We start from the raw sequence: 16,738 nt of genomic DNA, 5'->3' as shown, positions 1-16,738 counted from the left end.
TACAGTAAAAGAAAGGTGTCAGCCATACAGAGGACTGCAACCATAGAGGGGCAGAACAAGAGGAATTGTAAGAAAGCAAATATGATCAGCATTCTTCTAAGCAATGTAAAAGGAAGAGGATAGCTTAGCAAACAGACTCTGAGTATTTTGGTCGCAATGGTAAGAAAGCCCTCCTGAGATGAATCCATCACACAACCTTAGATTCGTGCATTTAAAACATCTGATGTCCTTGTGACAAACATAAGGCCTAGACCACAGGAGGCATTCAATAAATCTGAAAGAATGGATTTATCTAATTCTCCCAATCTGGATCCATGCTCATAGAGTAAATCTCAGATTCTTATTTAAGTGCCTACTTACTTCAGCCTCTGAGGAGAGACAATACCAGTCAGAAAAATTTCATGTCCTTGTGATTATTATATCAAATCATTAATTATTAAATCAATACTCTGGTTTTGCACACCCCTCTTACGAGCGCAGCTGAGCTAAAACCACCCAATGAAAGATGTTTCGGTTTCTGAAATGCTGACAAAATCATGTCACTAACTTAGAAACCAGTTCCATCACATACTATCTATTACCCATGAGCAAATCACTTCACATTTCTTGCTGTAGCTTTCTCATCTATAAAATCAGGATGGTAATAGCACACGCCTCGAGGGGTGGTGGTGAGGACTGAGTAAGTTCACACAGCTGTAGTGTGAAGCATGTTGCCTAGCTGACGGGAAGCACGAAAACATCTGCAGATCCCACCATCAGTACCATTGCTACCGTACCTAGACTACCTCCTAGGAGAGGGAGAAGGAAGTAGACAAAGAAATGAAGAAAAAGTACAACGACCGAGAGAAAAATAAGAAAAGTCAACAATCATAAAGACACTTGAAAGGTACCCTCTCTGGAGTCTTCAGGCAAGATTTACCTAGCGTTTCTCAGTGTTGTCCACAGAGCCTTTCAGGGGCTCTGCAAGGCCACACTCTATTCATAATAAGGCCAAGTCACTGTTCCCTTCACCGCCACACTCTTACAGTAAAACGATTGTGAGTTTCACTTAACAATGCAGTTAAAAATTACTCATTTTTAGGGGCGCCTGGCTTGCTCAGTTGGTAGAGAACATGCCTCTTGACCTCAGAGTGGTGTGTTCAAACCCTACACTGAGCATGGAGCCTACATTAAAATAAATTAAATAAATAAATAAATAAATAAATAAATAAATAAAAACTATTGACTTTTATAGTTTCAGTCCTTGAAAACACACCTTTTTAATACTCCATGCTGGAATGGTGAGTACACATAGAACACTTCAACTGCACGCCAAAGCATACAGATGCGCAGTGGTCATCTCGAACAAAAGCTCGCATGCACCCATTTCAGTTGTGAACTGAACCAGCTTCTTTTTCCAGCAAGTGGCATTTTTACTTGAAATAATTACTGACAAAACTATGGTTATTCAGACTTGGGACACTTTTCCAGAAATGACCTGTGACTGTCACCTGAAGGAAACACCGACATTTGCAACCAACAGTAAATTTCAGGCTTTAATAGTGAAAATTAGAATTTTGGAAATTGTATCCTCTCTGAACTTCACAGCTTCCCAACACTGTGATGAGACTGGAGGTTATACTAACAAATGTGGTTTTTTGACACCAGGTAATGAAAGATGATAAAAATCCACAAGATCTCCATAAATCAGTGAACCGATATTTTCCAAATGATCAATATATGTCACAAAATCATGCATGGGTAAAAGACCCATTCAAATAACACGAACCAGTGGATTTTAATGTAGTAGAGTACAAGAAGTTCATTAACATGGTTTCAGATTTCACAATGAAACAAACTTTTAAGAAACTACCACTCACTGATTTTTGGTACCGCATCAAATAAGCTTTTTAAAATGCATCTCCCTTTTGCAAAGACATATCTGTGTGGAAGCAGGTTTTGTTTTTACATTTCAGTTATATTCTAGTAAGTCAAATAAGACATTAAAGACATCTGCAAAAATGTAAACAATGTCATTCTTCTCACTAATTTTTTTTGTTGTTGGTTGGGAAAATATATACTTATTTTTCATTAAAATAAAATTTAGCTACATTAACATGTAATAGGTTTTTTAAAAAAATAATCAATATTTTAATTTCTCATTTTCAATTTTTATATGCTAAATATTAATATCAGTAACCCACATAACCAAAAGTTCCTTGGGTTCCTCAGTAAGTTTTAAGAGAGTAAAGGGGTTCAAAGACCAAAAGTTTGAAAAAGGTAGATCTAAACTATTGAAAACATAGGGAAATATCTCTCTATTTTATGAAGCTTCTAAGAGTCTATAACTGTCTCAAGTTTAATAAGCCTCCATGAGAACATTTTTCTTCTTTATGTTCAACCTGAATCTTTGGCAGACTGAATAATCAAAGTTCATTTTCTTCTGCCCTCACTGTTTTTTTTTTAATCAGCCTTAACACTCCTCATGGTTATTATGTAGCCTATGACTAAACCCAAGACTCCAAGAAGAATTTGACTATTCTTAAAAAAAAAAAAAAAAAAGGGGGGGGCACCTGGGTGGCTCAGTGGGTTGGGCCCCTGCCTTCGGCTCGGGTCATGATCCCAGGGTCCTGGGATCAGGCCCCACATCGGGCTCTCTGCTCGGTGGAGAGCCTGCTTCCTCCTCTATCTCTGCCTGCCTCTCTGCCTACTTGTGATCTCTGTCTGTCAAATAAATAAATTAAAAAAAAAAAAAAAAGAATTTGACTATTCTTCTTTTTGCCATCTCTGAAAGCAGTCAACTGTCTAAAGCAAAAAAATGGCTCATTGTGTCTTTTCCAGTCAAATCAGTCAGCAGGCCTTGGCCCTGGCTTGTGTTGTACTGTGTGAGCTCGACAGATAACTGGAGAGGGATAAGGAGTTGAAGGGAGGCTTCTTAAAAATTAGATTTAAAAGAGCATTTTTATACTCTTTAGCAATTGAGTCACTGGAAGAAAAGTTAATGAGAGAAAAGAAAGGGGATGACTAAAGATACACAGACCTTGAGCAAGAGGGGACAGCAATGACAGCCCACTGGTGGGACTAATCCTGGACGGGGGGGATGACATTTCCTCCACCGTAACAGGACAGAAAAGGAACGCAAATATAGCTAGCCTGGTTGTGAGATAATGAGGAGCTTCATGAATTTTTAAATATGTAAAAGCAATGTCATCAGCTGAGAGGGAGAGAAAGGAATTTAGGAAGTTTAAGAAACAAGAAAAAACTGGAAAAACAAATCCGCCGGAGGAAAAAAATGGGTCTACCAGGTATTTTTAGGGTAATTTTGAGGTCTGAGATCATGAATATAAAGAAAAACAAATTAGGTCAAGGTTGTTTCAGCAAGAGTCAGCTGCTCTGTGATGGCAGAGCAGAGGCAATAGCTCACCCAGTGTCGGGTCTGATCAGCCATGTGCAACTGAAGGAAAGAAGGGCAAAACTGGTGAGACTAATAAAAAGTGGTTTAAGTGAGAGGTTATGTGGTCAAGACTAGGTAGGGTAGGAAAAGAAAAGGGCTGACTGATGGTGATCCATGAAGCAGATCTGGGGAAGCGCTACAGTCCAAGGACTGGGTCGTAGCCCTCAGCCCCCGCTGTCCACAGAAGTCACCTGAGGAACTTCAGGCAAACAATACCGCTGAGGCCTGGGCCCATCCCCACCCTCAGGATTCTTTCCAGATTTAAATGATCTAGGACAGGGGCATTTTTTCAAGCTCCCCGGGTTGAAGCTACCAAGGAGAAGATGTGACAAGGCTATAAAAGTGTGGCCGTGATGGCACCTGAACAGTGAACTAGGAGAACAGGAAATGGTGAGATGGTGCTCCGAACACAGGATGCTTGGAAAGGAATGACAATAGCACAGTTTCTGATGATGGCAAGATTCAGGCTGAGCTCACGAGAGGGGTGGTAAAGGCAGAGAAGAAGACACGGTCCCTGGAGATGAGGAGATCGAAGAACCAAAGCATCAAGGAATGCATCCCAGTGGAGGAGAAATCACCAAGAACAACAGCAGAAAGTGGCAGAGAGGAGACAAGAAATGGAGCTGAGCAAATGTCTTCAGTGACCAGAGCGGCGAGTAGGTTGGTAAATGCCAGCAACATAGAGAGGAAGAGACTAACAATTAATTTTGCCTGTGATGTTTGCTAAAAATAAAGTTATAAGGAGGCCACTGATTCTCATTCTACCCAAAATAAGGTTTTCAATTATTTTGTTCGGTGGTGGCTACAGCAGATCAGAGCGCCAAACCTAATGGAATAAAGTCTTCTAATATGCTCAATGTGCTTTTGCTAAGGTATAAAATGTGTGAATTTTGGCAATTCTGAAAGAAATTCTAAAAACCCCACAGAATGTTTCTTAAGTGAAAGAGTTTCTATTCTAATTCTTTTTTATACACATATAACTGAGCATCACTGGAAGGATCAAGAAATCACCATGACAAGGGTTCTTAAGCTGTACCTTCTTGAGCTCTATTTTAATATTTAGAAGCTAGGCATGTGTACATTCTGCTGAAGAGAGGGTTCATAACTTTTATCAGATTCTCAAGGGTTTTATGGTCCTAATGCCAAAAACCACGGAACTAAGAGAAATTTCGTAAGTTAGGCAATCAAGCTACTTTTAGGTGTAACCATACCACGCTTAATGAAAAACCTCCAAATTTTGCCAATAAGATGATAGATGTCAATACTTTCTCAGCTCTAGGTAAAGCCTGCTCACCCATTCAAGTGTGTTCAGTGAAAAGCTTGTACATAAAGATGAAGAAACAGAAGTACTGGATAACAAGAGAAAGACTGATTTAAATAAAAGCCCTATCTAAGAGCAGAGCAAGGTACAATATAATGTCCTCTACTACACACAATAAATGTATCCCTGAAAAGTCAGGCTTCTACAGCATATAAAAAGAGTATTATTTCAAATGTACCATGGAAGCAGTTTCTTAAAGGAATACCACAGAGAATGATTTTGGAAATGCACAACTCTTTGTAATGCAACAAAGCCTATAATTTATTGTTGTTGTTGTTGTGTTTTAATCCAGATTTGTATAGATACAGCATTTGCTTATAGCAAAATACATCAATATGTCAGTTGACAAATATTCTTTCCCTTCTAACACAGTGAGTCTAACGATAAATACGACTAGAGCCCATGGTAGAGAATGCCACTGCCCTGTACTTTTGTCAACTACCTACTCTGTCCCGCTCTCTGTAAGGAGAAAGTAGCATCACCAATTAGGAAGGCATTTCAGTGTTCCCTTCACCCAACTAAAGCGCCTACCAGCTCCTCCTTAACAGCCACGCCTTCTGAGTCATCGCAGATCTGTAGGGTGGTCTTCTTTACCCGTGGCACCCTCTTTGGTTTGGATTCTTTGGGAACAGGCTGCTTGCGACTTCTGACGACTTTCTTTTGGGGCTCCCACACACTATCTTCCTTGTCATCTTCTTCAGAAGCAGACGATCTGGAAGTAAATTGACAGAAAAATCTCTAGGAAAAATGAAGCCAAATGTCAAAGGCAAGAGAGACATGCTTCTTGAAAGAAAATAAAAGGTAGGAGGTAGGAGGTAGGAGGTATTTAATACAAAATGCAGTGATGTGAGCACAGGCTATGAACAGATACAGCTAAGTACTAAAACAAGAGTTGATGGAGGACCAAAGTAAAAATAGCCCCTGTTATGCTATGAATCTTACAGGTCTCTCTATTCCCCCCTCACTCACCCAGCATGTGCGTGCACACACATACATACACACACACACACACACACACACACACACACACGCACACACACACACACACACATTCAAAACAGAGGAAACCATTTATTACCTTAAGCAATTTACTGGGTGGTGTCCCACCATAGTCATTGTAATGTTTGCCATTATAACAGTGAAAAGTGCTTAAACAATTTCCTAAGTGGTAATCAAATTTACTTAAAGTTACTCAAACCAGTGTAAGAAATGGGAAATGGTGCTAGGAAACACCCTAAATTACATAAAAAGCCAGCACTAAGACCCTTCCAAATGCTTCAATTATTCGTTTTTCCCTTTCATAGAATGGATTTGTTTGCTGGTTGGATGGGATCAGGTGCAGCTGCAGTACTTTCTAACAACCCATGAATAATCAAACTCACAGCAACAGCAGAGGAAGAACAGCCACGTGCACTCTGGTGAAGGAACATCATGCTCCTGCCAACCCACTTAAATCTATGTCTACCCCAATGTAAAAGGTCAGTGTTGGTGGGAAGGACAACCACTTCCCTCACTAAGGCTAGTAAATAGGAATATCTGGCTTTCTGAAGGGTTCAAGTTCTGCCTGGAGGCAAAAACTTGATTAAATGACTTCTTCTAAATTATGCTCTCCTAGGTCAGGCCACTGATAGTTCTCCCCCTCTCCCCCCAGGGAGTTCTCTTCAGAAGCGGATGCAAAATAAAGCCTAAGAGTAGGCAAAAACAAACAAAATCATTTAAACCCCCATAACAGATAGCAGTGGCATTGAAAGGAAGGAGAATTAGAAAACTAAGGAAACAGAAAACCAGGATTCTGCTCATACTATCTCCAAACTAAGACTTTATTCCACCTCAGTTCCATCCAACATGAGTACGAACCCCAGTTTCTGATACCTGAAAGCCCTTTTGTGTCTGTCATGTGACTTTCACAATGTAGGGGACCACTGTGAAAGTCACATGACAGACACAAAAGGGCTTTCAGGTTTCAGAAAGAAAAACCTAAGAATAGGTATTATTTTATTATATATGAGGAAGTTTTAAGACAGCTGGTCATCTCCCACTAATCATACCTGACCTATTACTGGCATCTGGCCCTCACTTATGACACATCCTTCACACCTTCCAGGTCTTTCCAAGGTCTTCACTCCCCTGGTTTTCCTCCTACCTCCCTGGCAGCTTCTCTAGCTCCTCCTTGTCCCTTTGCTTACTGCTCTTCCTCTCCCCAACTTTTCAATGATGGGCTCCTCTAAGACTCATTCCTCAGCACTCTTCTAAGCTCTCCTACTAGATGACCTAGTCTTATTTGATAGTGGAATAGAAAGGAATCTCAATTTTCTATTTCCTACTTGACCTGAACTCAAGACTTGTATATCTACCTTCATTGAATGCCTCACAATCATCTCAAACTTACCAAGTCCAAAACAGAACCCCTGATTTTACTACCCTCATACCTGATCCTCTTCCAGTCTTCCCCAAATTCCTGTCTTTCCTTCACACCCCAAATCTAATCCCAGCATATCTTGTCTTCTTTATCTTCAATATATATGCCAAATTAGACTACTTTCCCCCACTTTCACTTCTAGGATCCTAGGCTTCTACAGCAATCTCCTTAACTGACCCCCTGCTTCCATTCTTGCTCCCCTATGGTCTGTTTTCCAGCAAGAAACCAGAATGATCTTTTACAAATGTAAACCAGAGCATGACACATCCCTGCCCCAAGTGTTCCGATGGCTTTCCAACCTACTGTCACCAGCTAGATCCCAACACCTGATCCTTATTGCCCATATGCTTTGTTCACATTTTTCCTTAAGCTCCTCTTTCCAGCTTACCTCTTAATTCAGGCAAATAAAACCGAAAACCACTCTTCAGGTGATGGCAACAGCCCTGACCAGACCTCTCACTGGCCCAGACCACTCAGACCCTTTGAGCTAAACCTCTGACTCACACCTGCACAAATGAAGCTTGGAGCTGATGAAGTTCTAGAATCTAGGTAAGGTTCGGTGGGCTGAGGTCCGGAGCCGATGACCCAGAAAGAATTCTTGAGACATCTTTGGTGCAAAATGGTGGTTTATTAAAGCACGGGGACAGGACCCTTGGGCAGGAAGAGCTGCTGCCCCGGGTTGTGAGAGTCGGCAGGTTGTGTACCTTGCGGTTGGGGGAAGGTGAGGGGAAGGGAGGTTTCAACGGAGCTTTCATATGCTAAAGAGGGCCTACAAGGTGCCGGGATACCGGAGGCCTTGCAGGATACCAGAGGCCTTGCGGCTTGATCAATGTTGTCTTTTGGCAAGCCAATCACATTTCTGTTATCAAGCGTCTTTGTTAGTGAGATTTGGGTTAGAAGAAATTTAACTATACTTATGTTTCCTTCTACCTCAGCCTCCTTCAGTTTTGTTTATGGAGGGGAGGGTGACATTAGGGTTTGAGGAACTGAGTTATTTGCCTCTGGAAATTGTGCTATTGATAAGGTAACTTCTTTGTAGATCTCTAGGACATTTGTAAACCACGGGAGACTCTGTCTTGCAGGATTGTGATCTCTGCAAGTTAACTATTTGTTTCTCGTTTATGGCAGTCAGGGGTGCCTGAGGAAAGTCACACACGTTACCGAGGGGACCGGGTGGAGAGGGGGTGCAAGGTGCCAGCTTTTGCTTTGTCTTCAGCCAGCCTCCTGCTCCCTCATCAGAGCAACCCCTGGAATGACTGGCAATTACCTTTACCTCATCATAATACTAAAATCTCTGCCCAAAGAGGAGGCTCAGCCTTATTTACATGACATATGATGTACATACAGGCATGATTCCTTAAGGTACACTCGTGACTTGGTGCCTGCCTCTACACAGATGACAAGGCTTCCCTATTAACCCTTAACAAAAGGTACCCATTCACTCTCTTTGGAAGCTTTGAAAGCTATTCCCTGTGATCTCTTTATTTGCTGCAAATAAAGTTTACTTTATGTGACAACTCCACCTGGTGCACCTGTGACTCCCCAAGGAGCAAACTCATGTTGGTTCAGTTACAGTACTTCAAATAAGACCATAACACTCTGTCATGGCCTATTAGGTCCTGCCCATTCCAATCTCATTTCCAATCACTCTCTGCCTTGGTGACTCTTGTCTGGCCACTGGTCTTACTGTTCCCTGAACACACAGAGCTTGTTCCTGCCATAGGGGCTTTGCACTTGCTGCTCCCTCTGCTTGGAACCCCATCCCCAGATCTTTACAAGTTGTACTTCCAAATTTCAATTAGATCTCTTGCCACATCCTCCAAAAGAACTTTACTGAATACTATATCCAAGATGTCCCCTGCCCAGAACCACTGACCATGCTTTCTCTTGCCCTGTTTTATGTTCCTTTAGAGTCACTTATTTAACAAATATCTTCAGGGCACAAACACTACGGTGCTCTAAGGCAGAGGTTCTCAACTGTCGACAATTCTGCCCCCATGAGGACTATCTGGCCATGTCTAGAAACATTTTTGGTTGTCATAACTAGGGAGATGTGACTGGCATCTAGTTGATGGAGACCAGGGATGCTGCTAAACATTCTGCAGTGCAAAGGACAGTCTCCACAGCAAAGAATTATCTTATCAGTAGTGCTGAGTTTGGGAAACCCTTCTCTGAAGCAATAGAAAACTCTCTGCTTTCATGGACCCTACATGCTAGTGTATATATCATGTTACATATTTAGTGGGTTACTTTCCCTCTCCTAGTTAATACTTTAACACCAACACTGAAACAGAGCCTGAGACGCAACAAGAATTCAATAAACATTGTCTCATGAATGAATGAAACAGACACAGCCTTCTTCAACCCAAAAACCTACAATAGTAACAAAACACATTCCTCCTTAAAATATACATCATTCTCCTAACCCCATTTGAAACCAAATGCTTACAATTCAGACAAGGAAGAGAATTCATCTTTGGATACCGCAGTCTGGACCTTTGCTTTTGCTCTTCTTGGCAACGATGACATCTGGAAGACACAGAACATAAAATCAGAATGATGTGAATCACTTGAATGACTGATCACTTATGTTGTCTACCAAGTGATGTGCCATTCAAAACTAATGCTCCAATAGCTCTGCTGTTTAAAAATGCCATGGGGAAAAAGAAATGAGAAGTATTCAAAACTCTGAACACTGGCTTCCCCTCCCACACTGTCAGCTTTAAGAGCAGCTAACAGCCTTCGGATAGTTTAAGAGCCTGACGAGTATGTACCATCTTCAGAAAGATATAAGCTCCAACAGGATGACAATTTTTAGTTTCTTTAGAGTTATAAGCTTGCATATACCACCAATGCTATTAAATGGCTCATCAGTCAGCAAATTATAAGATCCTTTAGTAAACTGTAAGAAGTATTTCCCCACTTCTGTATCTTCTCACAATATAAAAGAAAGGCCTTTCTACAAAGTTGACAATCAAATAAACAATGTTAACAGACTGCATAAGCAGCCAGATTATTCCTGAAACAAGATAATCCATTCCCTTATAGTAAAATTTACACTATTTAAGTAAGACATTTGAAAATAAAAAAATAAATTAATCACAACTGTCACTAGAAAATATTTACCAAATTCAAAGGCCTAGCTTTTTAAGAAATTCAGACAAATAACCAGAGACATCCTGTAATACAGGAAGTAAGCAAATTCACTTTAGCTAATAAATTTTATTACCTAAGAGTGTATGTCAAACCACAAAAACTACATGAGACTCCGGCATGCTTGGAACCCTTTAAAAAAGTTTCTAAACAAGTCATATGTTATAATGCCTCTGGTTCTAACTTCCACTCAGAGGAGAAAGGAATTTCTCACAGAAATACCAAAGAGTTCTCAAAAAAATAGAACATGTGCCCTCGGTTCTATAGCTCAACTCCAACAACTGTAGAACCATTAGCCAAGAGAGCACACAGAATAAAGCAGGAGAACAAAAGGAAAAGTGTTTCCAGGAAGCAGACAGGATAATCTTCCATCTTTTCCTTCACCCCCCTTTGCGGCATTTTATGTTTATGTAGGTTATCCTTCCTCAAATAAGTGCTTCTAGATATTGATCATAAAGGAATGGGTAATTTTTGATTTCTTTATCAGATGTAACTTACCACAATAAAACAAAAATGCAAACAGAGAAAGTTAGTGTATGATAGGGTAGCATTTCAAATCAGGGCAGAAATAAATTATTCAACAACTGGTATTAAGACAACAAGCTATCCCTCTGGAGGAAAACGAGTATTTAAGTCCTACAGCTACACCTTGAACAAAAATATATTCCACACCAACTAATGACTTAAAATGTACAAAATAAAACAATAAAAGTACTACCAAAAATAAAGATGATCATTTTCATAATTTGGAGTAGAGGTGGGAGAGTAAGTTTTCCTAGGCATAACTCAAAATTTTGGAAGCCAAAAAGACAGATTTCACTATATGAAAATTAAAATTCCAAGTCTGCAGTGGGAGCTTTTCAGAAGCAAATGGATTTCCTCAAAAAAATCACAAAAAGCAGTACCTAATACCTTGGAACTATGGATGAAGGGATTAAGGGCTGATGTAAGCTACCTGAGGCAAAGAAGTATCTTTACAGGCCCTACTCTACTTCATGCTATTAAGCAACTGCCCCAGAAAACATGTGGAGGTTTATTCACTGGAGAGGATAAAACAGAGTTTCTAGACTTGAGGACAACAAGTACAGTCGTGGGCATGGGAACCATACAGACTGAATGCTAAAAACAGAGGACCCTTCCCCGACCCCCACCCTCCAGTCCTCTTCTCCCACTAAACTCCTAGTCAAATCCTTACTCTTCAGGGAGAATGCAAAGGCTCTTCGCTGGACAATCTGACCAGCCCCAAAATAAAAACCTGAACATACTAAGTTTCCTAACAAACAACCCAACCAAATCTTCTACTCCTATCACCCCATTCTACAATATACCTGAATTCAAAACATTCCCTTACAGACCACCATGCACCAATTCTCACTCCATACTTCATCCTTAATAGAAATGGGTTTAAAATAGGAGTAGACAAACCCTTGGCAGTCTCAAAAATTTTTGATTAACCACTAAAGACTTTCCTGAAACAAACACTTCCAAATGCCCCTTAATTAGGCACCCTGGAAGCAATGTTACCATTGAAAGATGAGTAAGATGTCACCTTGCCTTTTGACAAGTAGATAAATATGAGTTTGAAAAGGGAGGTGGTGGGGGGAGTACCTGGGTGGCCCAGTCAATTCAGCTTCAGATTCTGATTTTGGCTCAGATCATGATCTCAGGGTTGTGAGATCCAGCCTTGTAGTGGGTTCTGCACTTAAGATTCGCTCTCTCCCTCTCCCGGCTGCCTCTACCCTCCCCTCATACACATGCATGTGTGTTTTTGGAAAAAAAAAAAAAAAAAAATGGGAGGTGGGAGAAGAGAATGTGCATGAGCACATAAGTCAATTTCAGACAAATCGGTTTTAGAAAGAGTATATACAGAAACTAAGGACTAGAAATTATTGCTTAAAAACTGCCTATGCCAGGTATATTCCAGTTTAAAAACCAATGTTCTTGGGAGTAGTTTCTTCATCTCTACTCCTCCCCTGTTTCCTTTCTTTATATCACAGGATTTGTTAGATTAACAAAATTCCATCCATTTCCAGGGTTTTAAACATCTGTTATCACCTACTTAATAACAATCCTAATACCTCCACCCCAAATCTTGCCTAAGATACAGATTTACATAATAAACTGTTCATGGGCGCCTGGGTGGCTCAGTGGGTTAAGCCGCTGCCTTCGGCTCAGGTCATGATCTCAGGATCCTGGGATCAAGTCCCGCATCGGGCTCTCTGCTCAGCAGGGAGCCTGCTTCCCTCTCTCTCTCTCTCTCTCTGCCTGCCTCTCTACTTGGGATCTCTCTCTGTCAAATAAATAAATAAAATCTTTAAAAAAAAAAAAAAACTGTTCATACTGCCTATGAAACTATGCAGATGCCTCAAAATTACCTAAGATTTAACATATCCACAATGAAATCTTGATAACCATTTCTTGTTTTAAAACACATTCCTATTCATCTTTCCCATCTCTGTAAATGGCACCATCATCCACCTAAATGGACGGCTAAGCCAGAACCTTAGAAAATTTTTAACAACTTCATTGAACTATAACTGATATACAGTAAATTGTACATGCTTAAAATGTACAAACTTGGTAAGTTCTGCCATATGTATACGCATCTCCATAACCGAGATACCGGATACATCTACCATCCTCTAAAGTTTCATTTGCAAGCCAAAGTCTTGAAATCTTTTTTCTCTTTCACCTCCCACAACTAGTCTACTAGTAAATAACATAAATTCTTCCACCAAAATACAGGTTCAATTTCTATGATCTCCAGTGTGTCTTTAGTTCCCAATATCTAATAGCCTCACTACCCATTCTCCACATATCAACCAAAAGATCATTTAGAAAATGCTTAAAAACCATTCAGTGACTTCACACTCCATTCTTCACTTAGAATCAAATCCTATTTTTTACCATGGCCTTTAAAATACCCTACAGGTATTTTAACCCCTGCCTACCTTTCTAACCACATTTACCATGTGCTGCAGCTTTTCAGCCACAGTCATGACTTTGTTTCAGTCACTGTAATAAGCATGATTCTTTGCCATCTCAGGTTCACTCTGCCTGCTCATCAATAGGCTGGCTCTTTCTCATCTCTTAGAGCTCAGTATTTCAGACCTAAAATGGGTCTCCCAGATATAATATTATTATAGGACCCTATTTACTTCCTTCATACAGTACTATATAAAGCACAATCTGTAATTATCCTTGTTTATTGTCTGCATCCCCCATGTTTACTTCATGGCTGTAAATACCATGAAGAAAGAAACCACATTTGCCTTAATCACTTCTGCATAACACAGAGCTTAGCACTTAACTATTAGCTGCTCTATAACTATTTACTAAATGAACGTAAGAATATATACAACATGGAGTATAAAGGAGTACACATCTTCCCCAAAAAACTATTATACTGCCTAAGAGTTTAGGCAATAGCACACACACACTCTTTTTTTCTTTTGAAAGGGTGATGGTACGGAACATTCCAATTCTTAGTGACTTGAGATTTTTCATTTTCAAAGTTGTCTTTTCTCTGCGGACATATGAGTATATTCAAAATCAGTTGCTGTGATATTACTAAGGGAGGAGGCACTAAACTAGGGCAAGTAAAAATCAAGCGATGGGGGGGTTGAAGAAACCTGCAGGCACATAAATATTACATTAAAATTGGGAAAACCACAATTAGAATTTTAAGAGCAGAGGGAACAACTTTTTAAGAGGCACCTAAATAAGCTTCCCTGAGTACGAAAAGGAGTGGTGGAATGTCAGCAAACATCCATCCATAATAATCCATAATAATAAAAATAAAAATCCATAATCCATAATAAAAATAAATACACCTGGAAAGAGCCTCAGAAATGAGATAGTTTTGTTTTGTTTTTAAATGAATTAGAAGCCTGAGATTCAGCGAGGTGCAATGGTTTACTCAAAGGGGAAACCTATGTTCTAGTTATGTATCTAGAACCCAAAGCCCCAAACAGCAAGACTAGGCTTGCTTCCCATTCCACAAACATTATATTAACAACATTCTGGCGCGTGGGAGGCTCGAGGAAAGTTGCCTAGAGAGTTCCCATTCATTCATTCCTTTCCTGAAGTTATTCAGCGCCTCCTATATGCCAGACACACTGCTGAGGATGCCGCTGATGCGGACAAGGCCATGATGTGCTAGTGAAAAGGGTGCTTCCTCCCCCATCTCTGAGGACTTGAGACACAGCAACAATCTAGGTTTGCCTGGGTTTTCCCATGTCTGCCCCTACGCGCTAAGAGCTGAAATTTGAGAAGATGCGCCAGGTGACACGCGGCAGCTAGGAGGGGTTTTCCGGGTGTAGGATGAAAGATAGAGACCGCAGACCGTTAAATGTAATGAAACTTCTCTTTAAAAAGGGATGTTATTTCCCAAATGAGCGCTCCGAACTTTTTAAATGGTCCCAGAAAGACCGCAGCCCGATCTCCGGGCTCACGCGAGCACTCAGGAACTCCGCCAAGGCGGACGCTCAGCTCACCTTCCCGCCCGGCGAGTCAGAAGGCCTGGGATTCTGTGTGTGTGACCGCATCTTCCGGTTCCCGCCGGAAGTTTTTCAAACACCGGAAGTCCCGCCTCTCTTTCTCCCTTACTCGCCGCAGAGGCGCCGGGCTACCGGAGCGGGATGGAGCTGAGCCGGACGGAGGCGGGGCTAGAGCGAGGATCCCGTGGGAGCGCTGAGGTGGGGCCTGGCTCCGGGGGCCAGGGGCGAACTCTCTCTCCCTGGATCCGGGTGGAAGTGGGGCTGTCGGTGCTACGAATTCGGACCCGTCTCCTTGTTCTTTCTCTAAACCCACTTTACTCTCTTCGCCTCCCGCGTCTTTTTTAAATTCAGTCACTAATGTTTCTTCTCATTACATTATTTGTAATTTGCAGTAGGAAAATGAGAAAAAATCAAATTGTATTCTTTCTAAAGTCAATTTTGGTTATCGTTAATGAACTTACCTCGGGGTGTTTTCTTTCTTTTCTTTTTTTTTTTTTTTAAGAGAGAGCATGAGAGAGAGCATGAGAGGAGAGAGGTCAGTGGGAGAAGCAGACTCCCTGCTGAGCAGGGAGCCCGATGTGGGACTCGATCCCGGGACTCCAGAATCATGACCTGAGCTGAATACAGTTGCCTAACCAACTGAGCCACCCAGGCGCCCCGACCTCGGGGTGTTTTAAGCGTATTTTTAGAGTGTTTCATGATTTCCTAAGCCACGAGGTAAGGGTTTTTGCTCCAGTCTATGAAAATACCCGAATCTTGCGTCTTCTGAGAAGCTCTCATACAGCCCCTGAAGTATATGCTTCCTCAATGGAAGAGTTTAACCCTGGAGTCTTCGTTGTCTTACTACGGCCTCTCAGACAGCTTGTACTGCCAACTACATTGATTTGGAAACCTGGTTCTCTCTCCGAAACTTACTAGTACACTTGGGCCAATCCCTTTTGTCTTTGAACTTGTTTTCACCCCCTCCCTTCTATCTTACCCCATACCTGATAAGGTACCCCCTTACATATTAGCAGTAAATACTCACAGAATTAATTTACTCACGGTAAACGCAGGTCCCACATACCTCACCTTGGGCAAGAATGAGAAAACCCTACCCCATTTCATTTTCAGATTTTTGGAAAGTGCTGTGATTTGAGTCCTGATAACCCAGTTCCTAGGTGAGCCTTGCTCCTAATCCAGCATTTCTGTTTCCTTTCCCACAAAACACAAAAGTAGCTCCTGCTTTTTATTTTGAGGACTCCCCACTTGCACTCCCTAAGCTCCACTTTTTTTTTCACTAACTCAAGTTAAAAGCTATAAAGGCCTCCCTAGCAATTCTTCTTTCCCTTTTCCTTGAATGTATTTTCTCAAAAATCAGTATTTAGTAGAAATGAAAAATGACTTGTTTTTTGTTGATGTGTTTTTTGCCAAACCCTAAACCCTAAACTCGGAGTCGGGGTTTTTGCCAAACCCTAAACTCACAAAAACAGACAAAAAAATTAGACTGAAATATTAGGGAAATAAATCTGTTGGTAGTCTAGATTCAAATTTAGTAGATGGAAATCCTGTGGATTTGGGAAGCCTGGTTGGCTTATTCAGTAGAGCATGTGACTCTTGATGTTGGGGTTGTAACTGTGAGCCCCATATTAGGCGTAAAGTTTACTTAAAATTTTTTTTAATATTTGAAGAAAAAGCAAACTAAATTTTTTTTTAAAGATTTGTATTTATTTAGCTGACAGAGACAGCAAGAGAGGGGACACAAGCAGGGGGAGTGGGAGAGGGAAAAGCTGGCTTCTTGCTGAGTGGTAAGCCTGATCCCAGTGTCCTGGGATCAGGCTTACCACTCAGCAAGAAGCCTGCTTTTCCAAGCTGAAGGCAGACACTTAACAACTGAGCCACCCAGGCGCCCCAACAAACTGATTGTTTTAGAG

General features: G+C 41.1%; 1 protein-coding gene and 1 long non-coding RNA gene across 2 annotated transcripts in view; one reads left to right on the top strand and one right to left on the bottom strand.

Moving 5' to 3' along the window:
- The window catches only part of LOC111155851 (S1 RNA binding domain 1), a 204,471-nt gene extending 189,598 nt beyond the window's left edge, over positions 1 to 14,873 (bottom strand). Inside the window, exons 1-3 of the mRNA XM_022516271.1 lie at positions 14,823 to 14,873; positions 9,623 to 9,702; positions 5,286 to 5,466 (exon numbers count right to left, since the gene is read on the bottom strand). Coding sequence (XP_022371979.1) covers positions 5,286 to 5,466; positions 9,623 to 9,702; positions 14,823 to 14,873 — 312 coding nt within the window. The remainder of the gene's footprint in view (positions 1 to 5,285; positions 5,467 to 9,622; positions 9,703 to 14,822) is intronic.
- A 96-nt stretch (positions 14,874 to 14,969) lies between these two features.
- Positions 14,970 to 16,738, top strand: part of LOC111155915 — a 32,112-nt gene continuing 30,343 nt past the window's right edge. Inside the window, exon 1 of the long non-coding RNA XR_002641167.1 lies at positions 14,970 to 15,023. This is a non-coding gene — a long non-coding RNA (uncharacterized LOC111155915). The remainder of the gene's footprint in view (positions 15,024 to 16,738) is intronic.

The sequence above is a fragment of the Enhydra lutris genome, unplaced genomic scaffold (assembly GCF_002288905.1).
Source record: "Enhydra lutris kenyoni isolate GAN:26980312 unplaced genomic scaffold, ASM228890v2 scaffoldscaffold44, whole genome shotgun sequence".
NCBI lineage: Eukaryota > Metazoa > Chordata > Mammalia > Carnivora > Mustelidae > Enhydra > Enhydra lutris.
This window is presented reverse-complemented; position numbering and strand designations above follow the sequence as displayed.